Genomic DNA, 18266 nt, shown 5'->3' with positions numbered 1-18266 from the left:
AAAAAAGGTCATGAGTCATTTTTTTTCAGTGCCATTGTCACTATGAACAATCGCTAAATGAACTCTTGTAAGTCAAGGACTACCTATTGTGATTCTGTAGTGTACCTACAATCAGGGATGAAATACTACCGGTTTGCTCCGGTTCAGGTGAACCGGTAATGATAAAAACTACCGGTTCAGGTGAACCAGTAGTAAAAAAAAAAGCTACTGGTTCAGTCGAACCGGTAGTTAAAAAAGCTACTGGTTCGGGCGAACCGGTAGTTAAAAAAAACCCTACTGATTCCTCCGAACTGGTATTTCCAATGATCAGCTGTGCAGCGGGGTTTAGCTTTGCTAGAAAGCAGGAAATCCTGCTAAATCACGCACCACAGCTGATCTCCCGTTGCTGTTCTATTACATTCCCAAGCCTCCTTTTGGTGCATACTGTGCATACGCGCACACGCGTCCAAAGGAGGCTTGAGAAGGCAAGTAGAACAGCGAGGGGAGGGATCAGCTGTTCAGCGGGGTTTAGGTTTGCTAGAAAGCTTCTAGCGAAGCTAAATCGCACACCATATTTGATCTCCCCCTCCTCGCTTCTACTTACCTTCCCAAGCCTCCTTTTGGTGCGCATTGCCCATGCACACTCAGGGTGTGTTTGGTGCACAGTGCACATGTGCGGCGAGCGAACTGGTAGCAAACCGGTTCGGATTTCATCACTGCCTACAAAGATTCTTTCCAGTGTCAACCTTACAGTTGATACTGTTAATGTAGAACAGTTTCTAGACTTGTTCTGTCAAGCTGTAGGACATTCGTATTGAATTGTGAGTAGCTTGCTAGAAAAGTGTTGCTTAGTCTACTGCAAATGTCTTAACTGTGACAACATGGGAAATCCAGTGGCTCCTTTTGAGGGAGATGGGCAGTTCAAAAATGTGAAATGTAAATACTCATATTCAATAAATATGAATGAATATAAATAAATATTTATTCTGGCAAACCGTTTTTCCATATATTTCTATTTTTAGGGGATGAGGTTTCTATACACTATGATCCGATGATTGCTAAATTAGTCGTCTGGGCAGAAGATCGCCCAGCTGCCTTAAGGAAATTAAGATACTGCCTCCAACAATATAATGTAAGTGTAAAAGTGTTTAAAATGGCATACCTGATAAAACATTTTCCAGATTTCCCCTCTCTGACGCTATCAGGCCCGTAGAGATTCAGACTCCCAAAATCATCAGCCAAGATAGCTAAGCGTCCAACGTTACCTTGGAAAGCAGCAAATTACGGAAGACTGTTGTATATAGCAGGGGCCACCAACCTTTCGGACTTCAGGGACCACTAAATTCATAATATTAAATTCTGCGGACCACTAATATGATATTTACAGGACCGCCTACTGCTACCGATTGCTCCCACCGACCCGTGCGCTCTCACAGAGAGGGACTCCTTAGGGTGCTGTCCGCCAAGCAATGTCGGCTGGCGACCCCCAGGGGAAGGGCCTTCTCTGTGGGGGCTCCCACCCTATGGAACGAACTTCCCCCTGGACTTCCGCCAACTTCCTGACCTTCGAACCTTTCGCCGCGAGCTGAAGACATATTTATTTATTCGCGCAGGACTGGCATAGAATTTTAGATTTTATTTGGTTTCTAATTTTTTAGTGGGTTTTACTGTTTTAAATATATTTTAATCTGAGCCAAATTTAATAAGTTTTTTAAATATTATTTTATCTTGTATTTATTCTGTTGTTCTGTTTTATCTGGCTGTAAACCGCCCTGAGTCCTTCGGGAGAAGGGCGGTATAAAAATCTAATTAAATAAATAAATAAATCTGCCTAATGACCCGCTGGGGGGGCGTAGCTAATGGGGGTCATGTGACTGGGTGGGTGTGGCCAACTCGATGTCACTCACGTCAAAGGGTGCCTCGCCAGCTTCTACGCACCCCTCCCCTCCCAGCCTCGCCCCGCCCCACCCGGTCTCCTTAGGGCCCCAACAGGAAGCAGTTATTGGAGCTAAGCAGTCACCACAAGAAAGAATCGGCAAAACAGCTCGTTTCAAATTGGATCTGGCCGAGAAGGAGGCTCAGCAGAAGCACCTCACTGAGGACTAGTAGCATAGGCTTTCCAAGCAGAGAGAAGACCTGCAGGAGTGCAAGGCCAGGTACCGGGGCCTGGAGGCTCTGCGGGCTGAGATGGTCAGCCAGTTCCAGGCCATGAAGCAGTCCCACTGGAACAAGTCCCTCTGACTCTTTGTCACCAGCGGCATTTCCCGCCAGCCTTCACCCAAAGCTTTGCACCAGGAGGCCGAAGCAGACCCCAAGTCGGAATTTCTGCCCCCCTCCAACCCACACAAAAAGACCCTGAAGGGGGAGACTCTCTGCAGCAACACAAACGTTCATTGCACGTATCTGTCCCAGGGGCCTTAGTTTGAGGACCCCTGATTTAGTGCAATATAAAAAAATGCAAATAATTTTTCTGCGGACCACCAAAATTTTCTCGCAGACCACCAGCGATCCACGGACCACCAGTTGGTGACCGCTGGCACACAGTATTATATTGAGTCTTCAGGCAGTAACAGATGTACGTCAGTGTATATATATTTGTGCCTTTAAGACAGCTTTGACTCGACTAATCCCTGCGGTTTTCTTGGCAAGATTTCAAAAATGGTTTGCCATTGCCTCCTTGCTAGGACTGAGAGAGACTGACTGGCCCAAAATCACCCAGCAGGTTTTGTACCTAAGACAGGACTAGAATTCATGGATTTCTGGTGTTGTAGTTAAGCCTGGGGCCCTAACTACTACACTAGTGTGATTTTCCAAATATAGTTACACAAAATCTCACCACTGCAACAGGTGAAAACCAGCAAACCAGGGGTGGGTCCCACTTCCTTTTACTACTGGTTCGCAACAGGAGTGCGCGCATGCACAGATCGTCAGTGATGATGTCAGGGTGGGTGGGTGGAGCCTCCCGCCGCCATTACTACCGGTTCGCAAGAACCGGACCGAACCGGGAGCAACCCACCACTGATCCTGAGACGTTGTTAATTGATTGGTCAGGGACTCAAGTCATGCCCCGTAGGATTTTGATTAGTCTCCTTGCTCCCCTTCCCCATCCTTGCAGTCTGGACATTTGCTATCATTCTTTTCTGCTGCTTGCTACTCAGTGTTGAGCATACCTGCAGAATATCCATCCTTGAGAAATTTCCCCAAAATATGGAAGACTATGGGATATACCAGCAGACTTTGGGATTCAGATTTTCCCCGTTCATTTTAATATTCCAAAAGTTGCTTAAAACCAAATGTTTTCTGCCAATTGGAGAGCAGTTAACTGTCACCATCTTAGCATATTTTCATTTTCAAGTTTATTCCCTTGTTTTACTTTTGGACCTTGGTGGTATACTTGTAAAGGTAAAGGTAAAAGTTCCCCTCGTACATATGTGCTAGTCGTTCCCGACTCTAGGGGGCGGTGCTCATCTCCATTTCAAAGCTAAAGAGCTAGCACTGTCTGAAGACATCTCCATGGTCATGTGGCTGGCATGACTCAACGCCAAAGGCGCACGGAACGCTGTTACCTTATCACCAAAAGTGGTCCCTATTTTTCTACTTGCATTTTTTACGTGCTTTCGAACTGCTAGGTTGGCAGAAGCTGGGACAAGTAACTGGAGCTTATCCCATTACGCAGCACTAGGGATTTGAACCGCTGAACTGCCGACCTTTCGATCGACAAGCTCAGCGTCTTAGCCACTGAGCCACCGTGTCCCTATTGGTATACTTGTACCTCTTTATTAATATTAGAATATAGATTATTTTCTGAAACTATTGCTTTCTTCACTTTTTTCTTGGTGGATAATTTAATTGAATGGTTGGGTACATATATGGTTATATACAACCGTGAAGCTTCCTCGATTTAGCTGTATTCAAGTTGAATTAGGCTCAAGATACAGAAGAATCTTGACAGACTTGAACATTGGGCACTATCTAACAAAATAAAATTCAACAGTGAAAAAAGTAAGGTTCTACATTTAGGCAAGAAAAACAAAATGCACAGGTACAGTATATGTGATACCTCGCTCAATAGTAGTAACTGTGAGAGGGATCTTGGAGTCCTAGTGGATAACCATTTAGATATGAGCCAGCAGTGTGCAGCAGCTGCCAAAAAAGCCAACACAGTTCTGGGCTTCATAAACAGAGGGATAGAATCAAGATCATGTGAAGTGTTAATACCACTTTATAATGCCTTGGTAAGGATATACTTGGAATATTGCATTCAGTTTTGGTCACCATGATGTGAAAAAGGTGTGGAGACTCTAGAAAGAGTGCAGAGAAGAGCAACAAAGATGATTAGGGGACTGGAGGCTAAAACATATGACGAACGGTTGCAGGAACTTGGTATGTCTAGTTTAATAAAAAGAAGGACTAGGGGAGACATGATAGCACTGTTCCAATATCTCAGGGGTTGCCACAAAGAAGAGGGAGTCGGTCTGTTCTCCAAAGCACCTGAGGGTAGAACAAGAAGCAATGGGTGGAAACTGATCAAGGAGAGAGAAACAACTTAGAACTAAGGAGAAATTTCCTGACAGTGAGAACAATTAGTCAGTGGAACAACTTGCCTGCAGAAGTTGCGAATGCTCCAACACTGGACATTTTTAAGAAGATGTTGGATAACCATTTGTCTGAAATGGTGTAGGGTTTCTTGCCTGGGCAGGGGGTTGGACTAGAAGACCTCCAAGATCCCTTCCAACTCTGTTATTATTATTAATACTATGAATTGATGAAATAATATTTTGCTCTTGCATTAATTGCTGACGATTTATTGATTTGTTAGTTAGGACCAAAGACCACCTGTTGCTTGATTGGCCTTTTTCTCAGGCATCTCTTCCTCTCTTGACAGATTGTCGGACTGAGCACCAATGTGGATTTCTTACTGAATCTCTCAGCCCATCCAGAGTTTGAGGCTGGGAACGTTCACACTAATTTTATCCCTCAACACCACAGGGAGCTTTTTCCACCCAAACGGTCGATTTCAAAAGTGACTTTGTGCCAGGCAGCTCTTGGGCTCATCCTGAAAGAGAAACTGGTAACTGATACCTTTAGACTCCAGACAGAAGGTGAGAAGGCTGCAGCTTTTCTTTGTTTTATTAGTGGAAAAAGGTGCTTTACATACTACTTACTATATCAGTGTTTCTCAATCTTGGCAACTTTAAGATGTGTGGACTTCAACTCACGCTGGCTGGAGAATTCTGGGAGTTGAAGTCCACATATCTTAAAACTGCCACGGTTGAGAAATCCTCCTCTCTTTTAAAAACTCTGGGCGTCTCTGTGCATCCTGTTTAACTACTTTTCATTTGATTATTTTGGGGTGGCCGCAAAATGCAATCGAACATATAACCTTAGAAGCATTAAACTATCAAACTGCAGGATTTGATTGCGCGCTGAGGTTGCTGGGATCCAGAGTTTGTTTTGCAAGCATTTGGGTTTGATTCCTTAATAGCTGTTGTGATCCAATGTGGATTCTCATAGATGGAGACTTTGAGCGATTTACATAAAATACGTTCCCAGTGTTGTTGCATGGAAAATTCCAGTTTGAAGTGTTGCACGCAGATATAAATTTGCACTGAGTAGTTCAAATGTGTATATAGTCTTTATGTGTGCAGTGTTATGCAAAGTAACATATCCAGCTGCAAGCAGGTTTCAATATTGTCTAATTCAGCGGAAATAATGTATTAAGTACGTGTCTTTTTCTGTACATATTTAATATTCTAGATAAGTTCTCTCCATTTGCATCCAGCAGTGGCAGGAGAATGAATATCCCCTATGTTAGAAATATGGTTCTCTTGGATAATGAAAAAAGTAAGTGGCTGAACAGTAAATAAATAACTGAAAATTGCTTATGAAATGATAATGAACCGGGGGTGGGGGAAATCCAATTTTTTTTACTACTGGTTCTGTGGGTGTGGCTTGGTAGGTGTGGTGTGGCTTGGTGGGCGTGGTATGGCTTGGTGGGCGTGGCAGGGGAAAGATACTGCAAAATCCCCATTCCCACCCAACTCCGGGGCCAGCCAGAGGTGGTATTTGCTGGTTCTCCTAACTGCTCAAAATTTCTGCTACCAGTTTTCCGAACTGCTCAAAATTTCCGTTACCGGTTCTCCAGAACTTGCTGAATTTCACTCCTGTAATGAATGTATCTGAGCTCCATTATTGTGCAATTGAAAAAGGCAGAAAGATGCAGTGTGATTACAATTATAATCACACTGCATCTTGAACTGGCTGGGAAATTCTGCAAATTGAAATTCGCCTACCTTAAAGTTGCTGACCTTGATTATGGGTTATTGGGCTTTGTATTTAGGGTTTTATTACTGCACTATGAGTTGGGTGACCATAAAAGTTTTCTGAATGAATGAATGAATACAAAAACCACCAAACAAAATAGAGACAGAGGGTAATAAGAGAGATTAATGAGATTTCGTTTTAACGTTTATGTATCCGGTTAACTATATGTTTAACATTGGATTTACAATGTTTCCTAACTCTTGAATTAATTTAAACCTTTATTTTTACAACAGATGTGAATATTGCCGTACAGTACAATCAGGATGGATCTTATGACATGCAGGTAAACGTCTTCATAATAACGTATTCAACAACTTCAGCCCTGTGTTGTCCAGAACATTCATTCTAGTATGCAATGGTGGGATTCAAATAATTTAACAACCGGTTCTCTGCCCTAATGACCAGCTGGGTAGGTGTGGCTTGGTGGTCATGTGGCCATGTGGGTGTGGCCAACTCAATGTCTCTCACGTCAATGGGCGCTTCGCCTTAGTTGTTACAATGTAATAAGGGTTAACCAGAGAGGCAGTTTCTGTAAGCAGGCCAATAAAGATTAGGCTAGAAACAACACAAGAATGTTTCGTTCCTGCCTTCCTTACAGGATTAGCCCTATAAAGTGGGGAAAAAAACAAAACAAGATTTCTTCCAACAACCGGTTCTCCGAACTGCTTAGAAAGTTAACAACCGGTTCTCCCGAATAGGTGCGAACTGGCTGAATCCCACCAGTGCTAGTATGTAAAAAAATGTAATTGGGAGCAGTCTCATTTCTGGATAGAATTAAGAGGGAAGAACAGTTGAATGGCTGTGAAATAATATTACTATTTTGTGCTATTTTATTGTCATTATTGATTAATGTTACGTCAGTTACCCAACTTATTTGCAGAGAAAAATAGGAACCCAGGGAAAGAAAAGTCTTTTTTTTGTTTTCCAGGGTTTTTTCTTCTTTCCCACATGTTGTATCCAGAATTTATTTTAATAATTTTTTTTTTCTGTCCTGCCCTTTTTTGACACCTTTTAAGCTTTCCAAATTGCACATTTCTTTTGAGCGAGGAAGCATATGTTAAATCCAAATATGCTAGCTTCCAATGATAATTGTATGAAGAGAGAAACATTTCTTCTGTGTTGATTTATCAAGCTTAGCTGCTTCTTTTTTAAAAAAAAAATACATCACCGTTTGTTTCTCAAAGATAATTTTGTACAGCTTTGTGGAAAGGCTAAGCTTCTCAAGTGCATTAGAAAATTTATGACATAGTTCGAACAGATGGATATGTTTTTAACGTAGAATGTTGATTGACTAGACTGGAGCTGCCAAGATACATTAAAAATAAAATTGAGTGGGATTCTCCTGCAATATAAGCTATTTTTGATAGTTCAGTGAGTTTTAGGAGGGAAAAGAGGACGAGAAAACAAGACAGGAGAAGCTTCTGATTTCTAACACAGGTTTTTGTTATTGTTTTTGTTCTTTTTAGTTGTTTTCCTCGAAAACATTCCTTAGAGAGCAGTATGATTTTTTTCCTCTCTCAGCTTGATTTTTCCTCAGGAATGGTACATAAACCCTTGTAAATTTATTTCAGATAGCGGATCAGTTTTTCCATGTTTCTGGTTGCCTCTCAAGGAATGATGACATAGAATATATAAGATGTTCAGTGAATGGAGTTATATACCAGTCCAAATTGGTAGTTCTGGACACTGCCGTTTATCTCTTCTCGTCGGTAATATGTTTTGTTTTATTCATGCGGGGAATAAAATTCACAGAAAGATACCTTTTAAAAAAGCAGTATTGACTTCTAATCTTATCAGTTCTCTAAATATCAGGGGTTAGGAATCTCTGGCCGTGGCAAGTATGCAGGTCTTTGTCAGGCACAAAAGATCAGGACCAAATGTTAACTTGCAAGCCATGTTTATTGCTCATGCCTATACGCAAGAATTTGGTCAACTAATGGTCAGCACTAAATTGCGCTTGATAACAGTCAACTGAATTCAAAGGGTGCTGGACTTGGATGGCTTGTGGCAATGTCTAGTTTAATGAAACTGTCTAGTTCAATGAAAAGAAGGACTAGGGGTGAGATGATAGCTGTCTTCCAATATCTCAGAGGTTGCCTGTTCTGTCTCCTTCCCCACTTCGGATCAACGAGCTGGCCTTCAGCCAGTGGATTCACGGCTCTTATCAGTCCTGGCAGAGAAATTGCAGCTGCCTGCCAAAGTTCAAACAAGTGACTCACAGAGCAAGACTCTCAGCTCTTTTTGAAACGGTTCAGCTAGCTTTTGCTTTCCGTGGAGTGAGAGCAGTCCCAAAGCTCCTTATATATCCTGTGGGGTGGGGCTCCTGCCCCACCCTTCCCTTTGATGACGCCGCCTCTCTAATCTTCTGAAGCGCGGGTCGATCCAAGCTTGATTATTATTATTATCAGCTGGGTCTGAAGGCGTAGCCTGGGGAAGGGAGGAATCAGGGGATGACGGCCTCATTACGTCCTCCGACTGGTCTGGTTCTGGCTCCTGGAGCTGGGCCAAAGGAATCAGTGCTCCCGAGGTAAGCCTTACCAGCCCTTCCCCCTCACTCTCGGAGTCACTGTCGGGCATGGGGCCAAGTTCGGGGCCTGGAGTCACAACATGGCCACCCCCCATCCCCACCCTAGCTTAATTTTTACCCGTGCACCCTGGAGTGGGCAGGGTCTTAATTAGGGCTTATTTTTTGGGGGTAGGGCTTATATTGGGTGCACTTGTAAAAACCAAGCTAAGGTAGGTCATATTTTCGGGAAACACAGTAGTTGTAAATGTAGAATTTGGTTGTAAATGGTTGCTTTTGTTTCCTGTAGGAAAGTCATGAGCAGATTGATCTTCCGGTACCAAAATATTTAACTAGCACGAGTTCAGGAGGAGGTCACAGTGGGGCTGTAGCTCCCATGACAGGGACAGTGGACAAGGTAATTCTGAACGGGAACCTTTGGAAACATTTCTTAATTTAAAGTTCATTTTTAAAAAAATGAGGTATGGAAGACATGAAAATGATTCAGAAAGGCTAGTGTACTTATTTCAGGCTGCTTACCGTTTCTCACTTCACTACCTGGATTGTTTCCAAATGTCTGGAGTTTAATTCCCAGAATTCCCCAGGCCAACATGGGCACCGAGGAGACTTCTGGGAGTTGAAGTCCACTCATCTGTAAATGACTCATATCAGGAAACACTGTATTGAGTTTGTGGTTTCTTTTGGTGCTTGATATGCCATCACTCTACTGAACAAATAATTCCCTCAACACTGTCGAACTATTTACTAAATCTGCACTACTAGTAATCTTCTCATCGTTCCCATCACCCATCTCCTTCCACTTATGACTGCATGACTGTAACTATGTTGCTTGTATCCTTACGATTTATATTGATATTGATTGTTTCCTGATTACTTATTTGTACCCTATGAATATCATTAAGTGTTGTACCTTATGATTCTTGATGAATGTATCTTTTCTTTTATGTACACTGAGTGCATATGCACCAAGACAAATTCATACTGTGTCCAGTCACACTTGGCCAATAAAAAATTCTGTTCTGTCCTGTCCTGTTCTGTTCTGTCCTGTCCTGTCCTGTCCTGTCCTATTCTATTCTATTCTATTCTATTCTATATTTTCCTGATGTTCATTTAAACCTGCTTTTGTTTCCTCAATTGTAATTTTGGTTTTTAAATGGGTATTTAATTTGATTTTAAAGGGGATTGTGGTATATATATATATATATATATGTATGTATGTATGTATGTATGTATGTATGTATGTATGTATGTATGTATGTATGTAGGTCTTTGGTTATTCGGGTTTTCTCCCGCATAAAATTGGAAGTGTCTTGGTGACGTTTCGACGAAGTCTCATTCGTCATCTTCAGGCTTCGTGCTTCTGGGAGCAATGTGTGATCGCAGCTGTTTCTTCCTTTTAACTGCTAGTGGGGGTTTGAACTGATTGGGTGGGAGCTTGGCTGTGCTTTGATTGGATGGGGGGGCTTTGTGCTCTGATTGGCTGGGGGTGTGTCCTGTTTGGGTGGGAGCTTGGTTGTGCTCAGATTAGTCTGAGTTGCAGGGGGATTTGAGCTGGTGAGCTGTATTGCTGTTGTTTGGCTTCGTGTTCGTGGTCGTGCTACATCTTCATAGTGGGTGTCAGTCTGCTGCATGTATGGATTGGAGGGGTTTGAAGTGGCTAATGTTGCAGCTGCGGTCTGGCTTCTGGTCCTTGGTCGTGCTTCCTGATCAGTGTGGGTTTGGGTCTGCTTTCTGGGTGGATGTGTGGTGGTGACATCCTGTGTGGACCTCGTGAGTGTGGGTCTGGTGTCATTCCTCGTGTTAGGGACTCGTTTGTCAATAAAGGCGGGTTTCCAAATGGCTGGTAGGCGGGAGGTATCATCTAATGATACCTCCATAAGACAGATGATAAACTAAAAGCAGCAGGTTTCCATTCTTCAGCTTTGCCCAGAGAACCATTATTGTTTTCTTTGGCTCTCTGTGAGTTTACAGGAAATATAATCCTAATGATGTTCGTAGGGGAATAGGACATGCTACTCAGTTCTCATTTTTAAATTATTTTTTAGGTGTTTGTGAAATCGGGAGACAAAGTTCAAGTTGGAGACTCCCTTGTGGTGATGACAGCTATGAAAATGGAGGTATCTTTAGAAAAAACTGTTTTTGTACAGGTAGCCCTCGACTTAACACCAGTTCGTTTAGTGCCCTTTCAAAATTACAATGGCACTGAAAAAAGTGACTTGCGACCATTTTTCACACTTATGGCCATTGCGACATCCCAGTGGTCATGTTATCAAAATGCAGGCGATTGGCAATTGGTTCATATTTATGACAGTTGCAGAGTCCCAGGGGACTGTGGTCCCCTTTTGTGACCTTCTGATAAGCGAAGTCAATGCAGAAGTCAGATTCGCTTAATAACTGGGTCACTAATTTAATAACTGCATTGATTCACTTAAAAACTGTGTCAAGAAAGGTCGTAAAAAAGGGGCAAAACTCACTTAAAGCAAATGGCTCACTTAACAACAGAAATGTTGGGCTCAGTTATGGTCATAAGTCGAAGGCTACCTGTAATGTCTTGATTGCAAGAGTTTTCCAGATGTAATATTAAATGGAATGGAATAAATGGAATGGAATATTCCATTAAAGGTAAAGGTTTCCCTCGCACATACGTGCTAGTCGTTCCCGACTCTAGGGGGCAGTGCCTAGGGGGCTGTTCGTTTCAAAGTCGAACAGCCAGCGCTGTCCGAAGACGTCTCCGTGGTCATGTGGCTGGCATCACTCAACGCCAAAGGCGCACGGAACGCTGTTACCTTCCCACCAAGGTGGTCCCTATTTTTTCTACTTGTATTTTTACGTGCTTTTGAAGCTGCTAGGTTGGCAGAAGCTGGGACAAGCAACGGGAACTCACCCCGTTACATGGAGCACTAGGGATTCGAACCGCCGAGCTGCCGACTTTTCGATCGACAAGCTCAACGTCCTAGCCCCTGAGCCACCGCTCAGATTACAGATTATTACATTACAGATCCATAAAGGATGATCTTTCAAAATATACCATTGTCTCCATAGATTGGAGTGAAGTTCCACTCTGCAAGTGTTCCAGTCTACCAGTGTTTCCCAACCATATTTTACCATGTGTGTAGTTCAAGTCCTGGCATACTGGAAGAATGAGATATTCTGGGGATTGAAGTCCACGCATCGTAAAATAGCCAGTTGTTGTGACCCAGACCCAAGTAGGTAGCAACAAACTCAGTCCATGTTAAAATAAACTTTATTCAAACAGCTGGGAATTACTTCATTCCCAGTGTCGTTCAACTCAACCCAGCGTCGTTCAACAAATGCCTCCCAAACACAAATTCTTCAGTTATCACAAACTTTAGCCCAATTAGGCAAACAGCCAAAGGCCCTTCCTGGCAAATGTCCAGAAGCCACAAAAATATAGACATACATGAAGCAGATGACGCAGCTACAACGTTGTTTTCTGGCAAGCTGAAACACCGGTGTTATTAAGCCTTATGGGAGGGGCCAATCATCTCTTGGCCCTACTCCTGATTTGTCCTTTCTGCTTGAGCTGCTCTTGCCTTTTGGCAGTTCTTCTCATACGTGCATTAGGAACAGGCTCCTCCTGTTCCTCTGCCTCACTACTATCAGTCTCTGGAAGCTCTGGAGTCCACACTTCACTTTCCGATGGCCCTGGCCTCACCTCAGCCTCATCGCTGTCCGACTCCGTTGCCAGCTCCATAGGCTGCTGACAGACAACAACACCAGTGTTGGGAAACATTGCATTATATCAAGCCAGGATAGTCAGTAGAAGAGAATTATGCCAGCTGTAATCCAATGCATGAAGAAATTGCATTGAAAAATCAAATTGTGTAGTCTCAAAACAAGCAGGGCATGAATTCTGTGTGAGACTTCCGAAATCAGGGCCTTCTTTGACATTGGAGTGATAATCTCTACAGACTTGAGCCTGGCAATTATGCTGGTAAGTCATGACAGTCATAAGGAACGTGACCACATGGCCCCATTTTACAACCTCTTTTTGCAGTGGTCATTAAGTGAATGTGGTGGTCCTTAAATGAATGCTGCAATGGTTAAAGCAGAAATCCATTGTTTGCCATGGGCCGGGTTTTGTCAGAACCAGAAGTAAATGCTGGTTTCTGGCAAAACCATTTTAAATAATTGCATCCAGTTTTGGTCACCACAATGTAAAAAAGATGTTGAGACTCTGGAAAGAGTGCAGAGAAGAGCAACAAAGATTAGGGGACTGGAGGCTAAAACATATGAAAAACGGTTGCAGGAACTGGGTATTTTCTAGTTTAATGAAAAGAAGGACAGGGGAGACATGATAGCAGTGTTCTGATATCTGAGGGTCTGCCACAAAGAAGAGGGAGACAAACTATTCTCCAAAGCACTGAGGGTAGAACAAGAAGCAATGGATGGAAACTAATAAAGGAGAGAAGCAACTTAGAACTAAGGAGAAATTTCCTGACAGTCAGAACAATTAATGAGTGGAACAACTTGCCTGCAGAAGTTGTGAATGCTCCAACACTGGACATTTTTAAGATGATGTTGGATAACCATTTGTCTGAAGTGGTGTTGGGTTTCCTGCCTAAGCAGCGGGTTGGACTAGAAGACCTCCAAGGTCCCTTCCAACTCTGTTATTATTATTATCATTATAAATCATAGTCTCGTGGTGCTGCAAACAGCTGTAAGAGACCGTGATAAATGACTCGTGATTACATGACACATTACTGCAAGGGGAGGCCCAGCATTGGAAATTTGAAATTGGGCTATAAGTAGCTTGGGGGGGGGGATTTTAACTTTGAATGGTCGCACGTCGGGGGATACCTGCAGATGAGTGTTTCTTAACTTCACCAGCTTTAAGATGTGTGGGATTCTGGGAATTGAAGTCCACGCATCTTAATGTGACTGAAGTGGAGAAACTGCTATAGATGATGTTCCAGGGTGCATTATGACAGCAGCCTCACAAAGCCACGCTTTCATTTAAAAATTGAAACCTCTCTTGAAGTCTTCACATTTTTATTAGCGCAGACAGTGACCGGTTTAGGACATGGATGTTGTTGGGTTGGATGCTGAAGTCATTTCAAATTCGGAATTAAGATGTCAGCCCATTTTCCACAGCACCAGAAGGCAAGACAGGAAACAATAGACGGGAACTAATCAAGGAGAGAGAAGCAACCTGGAATTAAGGAGCAACTTCCTAACAGTGAGAAAAATTAACCAGCGGAACAGGAGTTGCCTTCAGAAGTTGTAGATGCTTCATTACTGGAGGTGTTAGAAAAGACTGGACAGCCGTTTATCTGAAACGGTATAGGGTCTCCTGCTTGAGCAGGGGATGGAATAGAAGATCTCCAAGGTCCCTTCCAACTCTCTTCTAACGTGTATATAATGTGTGCCTTTGAAATTATGGATTAAAACGGGGGTCTCCAACCTTGGCAACTTTAAGACTTGTGGACTCCAATTCCCAGAGTCCAACTCCGGGAGTTTATTTATTTATTTTTATTTATTTATAATTGAATTTGTATACCGCCCTTCTCCCGAAGGACTCAAGGACTGACTTAAACAGCCAGTTTAAAAAACACAATATAGTACAAGTTAAAAACACTATAAAATTAATATAATTTATGGCCGAAATACTAAAAACTAACAATAACAATAAAACTAAAACCCCATTAAAACTACATTTTTAGGCTAGCCCTGCTCGATGGAATAAAAGAGTCTTCAGCTCACGGCGGAAGGTCCGGAGGTCGGGGAGTTGGCGAAGCCCCGGAGGCAACTCATTCCAGAGGGCAGGAGCCCCCACAGAGAAGGCCCTCCCCCTGGGGGCCGCCAGTCGACATTGTTTAACTGATGGTACCCCGAGGAGGCCCTCCCTGTGGGAGCGCACAGGTCGATGGGAGGCTGTTGGTGGCAGTAGGCAGTCCCGTAAATAGCCCGGTCCTAAGCCATGGAGCGCTTTAAAGGTGGTAACCAACACCTTGGAGTCCACAAGTCTTAAAGTTGCTAAGGTTGGAGACCCCTGGACTAAAATATGCACCTAATTTGTATGACGTTATTTTCGGTTGAACTCAGGATTGATGTAGTGTATCTTTTACCTGCAGCATACCATCCGGGCTCCCAAGGCAGGAATAATAAAGAAAGTCCTTTATCAGGAGGGTTCGCAGGTCAACAGACATGCTCCTCTTGTTGAGTTAGAAGAGGAAGACTGACTCAGAATAATCCCCAGTGATTGGAGGTAATGCATTTTGCATTTCAGTTGTTCTTTTTCCCATTTCTCAAAAATCCATGTTAATTTCTTATTTTCTGAATAGATTATCAATGCAATCTTTCCCACAGGTGGTCCTCAACTTATGACCAAAATTTTCATTGCTAAGCGAGACAGCTGTTAAGTGAGTTTAGCCCCATTTTATGACTTTTTTTTTTTTTGCCACAGTGGTTAAGCGAATCACTGCAGTTGTTAAGTTAGTGACATAGTTCCCCATTAACTTTGCTTGTCAGAATGTCACCAAAGGTGATCACATGATCCTGGGACATCCCAATCGTCATAAACCAAACAAGACAAACAAGACAGGCACAGACTTCAGAGGATCATTAGAACTGCAGAAAAAACAATGGCCACCAAGCTGCCTTCCACTGAGGACCTGTATACTGCACGAGTCAAAAAGAGGGCTGTGAAAATATTTACAGACCCCTCGCATCCAGGACATAAACTGTTTCAACTCCTACCCTCAAAACGACGCTATAGAGCACTGCACACTAGACACAAGAACAGTTTTTTCCCAAACGCCATCACTCCGCTGAACAAATAATCCCCTCAACACTGTCCAACTATTTACTAAATCTGCATTACTATTCTTCTCATCTTTCCTATTACCTATCTCCTCCCACTTATGACTATAACCGTATTGCTTGTATCTTTACGATTTATATCGTTTTATTTGTTTCCTAGTACAATTTGATTGCTTATTAGTAACCTATGACTATCATTGTTGTATCTTATGATTCTTGATGAATGTATTTATTATGTACACTGAGAGTATATGCACCAAAGACAAATTCATTGTGTGTCCAATCACATTGGCCAATAAGGAATTCTCTGTTTCTATTTCTGCTCTGCTCTGATCTGCTCTGCTCTGCTCTGTTCCGCTCTGCTCTGTTCTGTTCTGTTCTGTTCTATTCTATTCCAGTTGTCAAACATCTGAATTTTTATCACACATGACCATGGGGATGCTGCAGTGGTCATAAGTGTGAAAAATAGTCATGAATCACATTTTCAGTGCTGTTGGAACATTGAAGGGTCACTAAATAAATCGTTATAATTTGAAGACTACCTGTACTTTGTTGTTTTTGTTTTGTATTCTTCTGATGTTTTCCTATCACAATTTCAGGAAGAACTGCCTCTAAATTCTTTGCTCACGAGAATGAAAGAGAAGAGCTCAAGGATTGGTTTACCTCTACACGGCCATGTTTGATGATCCTCAGTGTTTCAGAAATGATCCTTTCTTATTGCTGGATTTCTTAGCAGTTGATTACTCTCCATGAAAGCAAAAAAACAGTCCCCAACGAAAAATGTTTTAAATCTCCACTTGAGAGGGTGTCTGTTACAACAGAAAACTGTGATGCTTGCATGGGGAGTCCAGAGAACTTCCTCCAATCTAACCAATATGCTTTTTGGAGAATTGGGACTTGAAAAGTTTGTGATTATATTTTCATTAAGCCAGCAATGTAATCTGATAGTCCTGGATGAGGTGAGTTGTCACATCTCCACTGGCATCATAATAGCTTGATCCGGGATAGTCAGTGTGGATGAAGAAGTCTGGACTGAATCTACTAAAGAACAGAAGATAATGAAGTAATGTACCTTTCCAGAATCTGTACTCATTTGAGGGATCAATGATAGCAGAAACTTTTTCCTCTTTACTGACTTGTGTTGTTTCTTTGGAAAACAGCTGCAATGACCATTTACAATTTCAAAGACCAGATTCAATTGCATTGTTTTAAAACAAGGGTCTCCAACCTTGGCAACTTTAAGTTGTCAACCCCTATTTTAAAACATTTTGAGAGCTGTGGTTGGGAATGACAAATTGGGATTTGTAATTTAAGACAGGGACGGTTTGTTCTGATCTATTTTTGTCTCGGGTTTGATTTTCTGATCATGGCATTTCTAATACAAGATTTCTATGTTTTATACAGTACATTTAAAAGGCTAATTAACATGTGGTTAGGAACACAGCTCTGCAAGTATTTTTCCTACATTTTCATCTCTTACTGTGATTTGTAGAATTCTTGAGTGGAAATAAGAATTTGCATATGAGATCCTGCAACTTAGACCGATGCATGTTTGAAGGTGGATGCTATTTTTCCAATAATTTTAGCAGTCTGAGCAAACAAGTGAACTTAAGTTTGAGAGCAGTTCCGTGGGAAAAGAGAACTGTTGAATTTGGAGGCACATTGCCCTGTTGCTTGATCTATTTTCTTCTCCCTTCCCAACTCAGATCAGAGAGTTTGCCTAAACAAACTCTCTTTCTGAGCTGCTTTTCTTCCCAGCAACCCTAAAGCACTAACTGCAACTTAACAAGTTTAGTTCTATGACTTAAATTAATGGAACTTCCCAACCAGCTTGTGCTGCTATATGAAACTGACCGGACCCTAATTAGTTTCACACAAAAGGCTTGCTTTTGTCTCCTAAGTGCAACCAATGTTTGCCATTCCTTTTGAAGTATGTTCCCCGTTGCCTACTTACTCTCTTATAATCCCTTTCTCTCCAATGGATGTAAATACAAATTTCAATTCTCTTCTTGTTAATGATCAGAGCTTTCATGATCACATGGTCACATGCATTCCAAAGGGCAGGAGAGTAGAGAAAGGGGACTGTTAACATTTGCCTTTTTACCTAGCTATCTTGTGAGTTGAGTTGCCGGAACCTTCCCCACCATTTGAGTTCCCAGGTCTCTTTGAGGATGTATCCTTCTGATTCTGTAAAGCAAAGCAAAGCTGAAGTAAAACCCTAAGCATTGTCATGTTTATGTGATTTTTCACTTAGCAACTGCTTCACTAAATGACTGGGTCATCAGAACCAATTGTGGTTGCTAAATGTGGACTACCTGTATATGCATCATATGGAACATATACTTGCTCAACAAGGAACTGTCCATCAAGGGTAGAGTAGGAAATAGATGGGTAAAAAATAATAAGCTGCCTCTATATTTGACTCTTGACAGACGAAAAGAAAATATGCTAATAAAAGAGCTCAATGTTTCTTTCCAAACTCCTGGCTATTTGCACAACTTGCCCTAGGAATTTTAATGACATTTAAATTTAGGCAGCCTAGTTTCAGCGGTAACATTTGTTTGTCCATGGATGTTTTCCAGGAAGTATTGACCATATTTTAGAGACGAGTGGATCATACTGTACTTAACTGTTCTACAAAAGGCTCATCATATCT

General features: G+C 42.2%; 1 protein-coding gene across 3 annotated transcripts in view; it reads left to right on the top strand.

The window, feature by feature from the left end:
* The window catches only part of MCCC1 (methylcrotonyl-CoA carboxylase subunit 1), a 38553-nt gene extending 20715 nt beyond the window's left edge, over nucleotides 1-17838 (top strand). For all 3 annotated transcript variants that reach the window (XM_058187957.1, XM_058187960.1, XM_058187959.1), the window contains exons 12-20: nucleotides 1002-1111; nucleotides 4865-5081; nucleotides 5737-5823; nucleotides 6537-6586; nucleotides 7875-8012; nucleotides 9117-9224; nucleotides 10873-10944; nucleotides 14923-15056; nucleotides 16210-17838. In XM_058187957.1, the coding sequence (XP_058043940.1) occupies nucleotides 1002-1111; nucleotides 4865-5081; nucleotides 5737-5823; nucleotides 6537-6586; nucleotides 7875-8012; nucleotides 9117-9224; nucleotides 10873-10944; nucleotides 14923-15030 (890 nt within the window). In that variant the 3' untranslated portion in view covers nucleotides 15031-15056; nucleotides 16210-17838. The remainder of the gene's footprint in view (nucleotides 1-1001; nucleotides 1112-4864; nucleotides 5082-5736; nucleotides 5824-6536; nucleotides 6587-7874; nucleotides 8013-9116; nucleotides 9225-10872; nucleotides 10945-14922; nucleotides 15057-16209) is intronic.
* The last annotated feature ends 428 nt before the right edge of the window (nucleotides 17839-18266 follow it).

The sequence above is a fragment of the Ahaetulla prasina genome, chromosome 6 (genome assembly GCF_028640845.1).
Source record: "Ahaetulla prasina isolate Xishuangbanna chromosome 6, ASM2864084v1, whole genome shotgun sequence".
Classification (NCBI taxonomy): Eukaryota; Metazoa; Chordata; class Lepidosauria; order Squamata; family Colubridae; genus Ahaetulla; species Ahaetulla prasina.
This window is presented reverse-complemented; position numbering and strand designations above follow the sequence as displayed.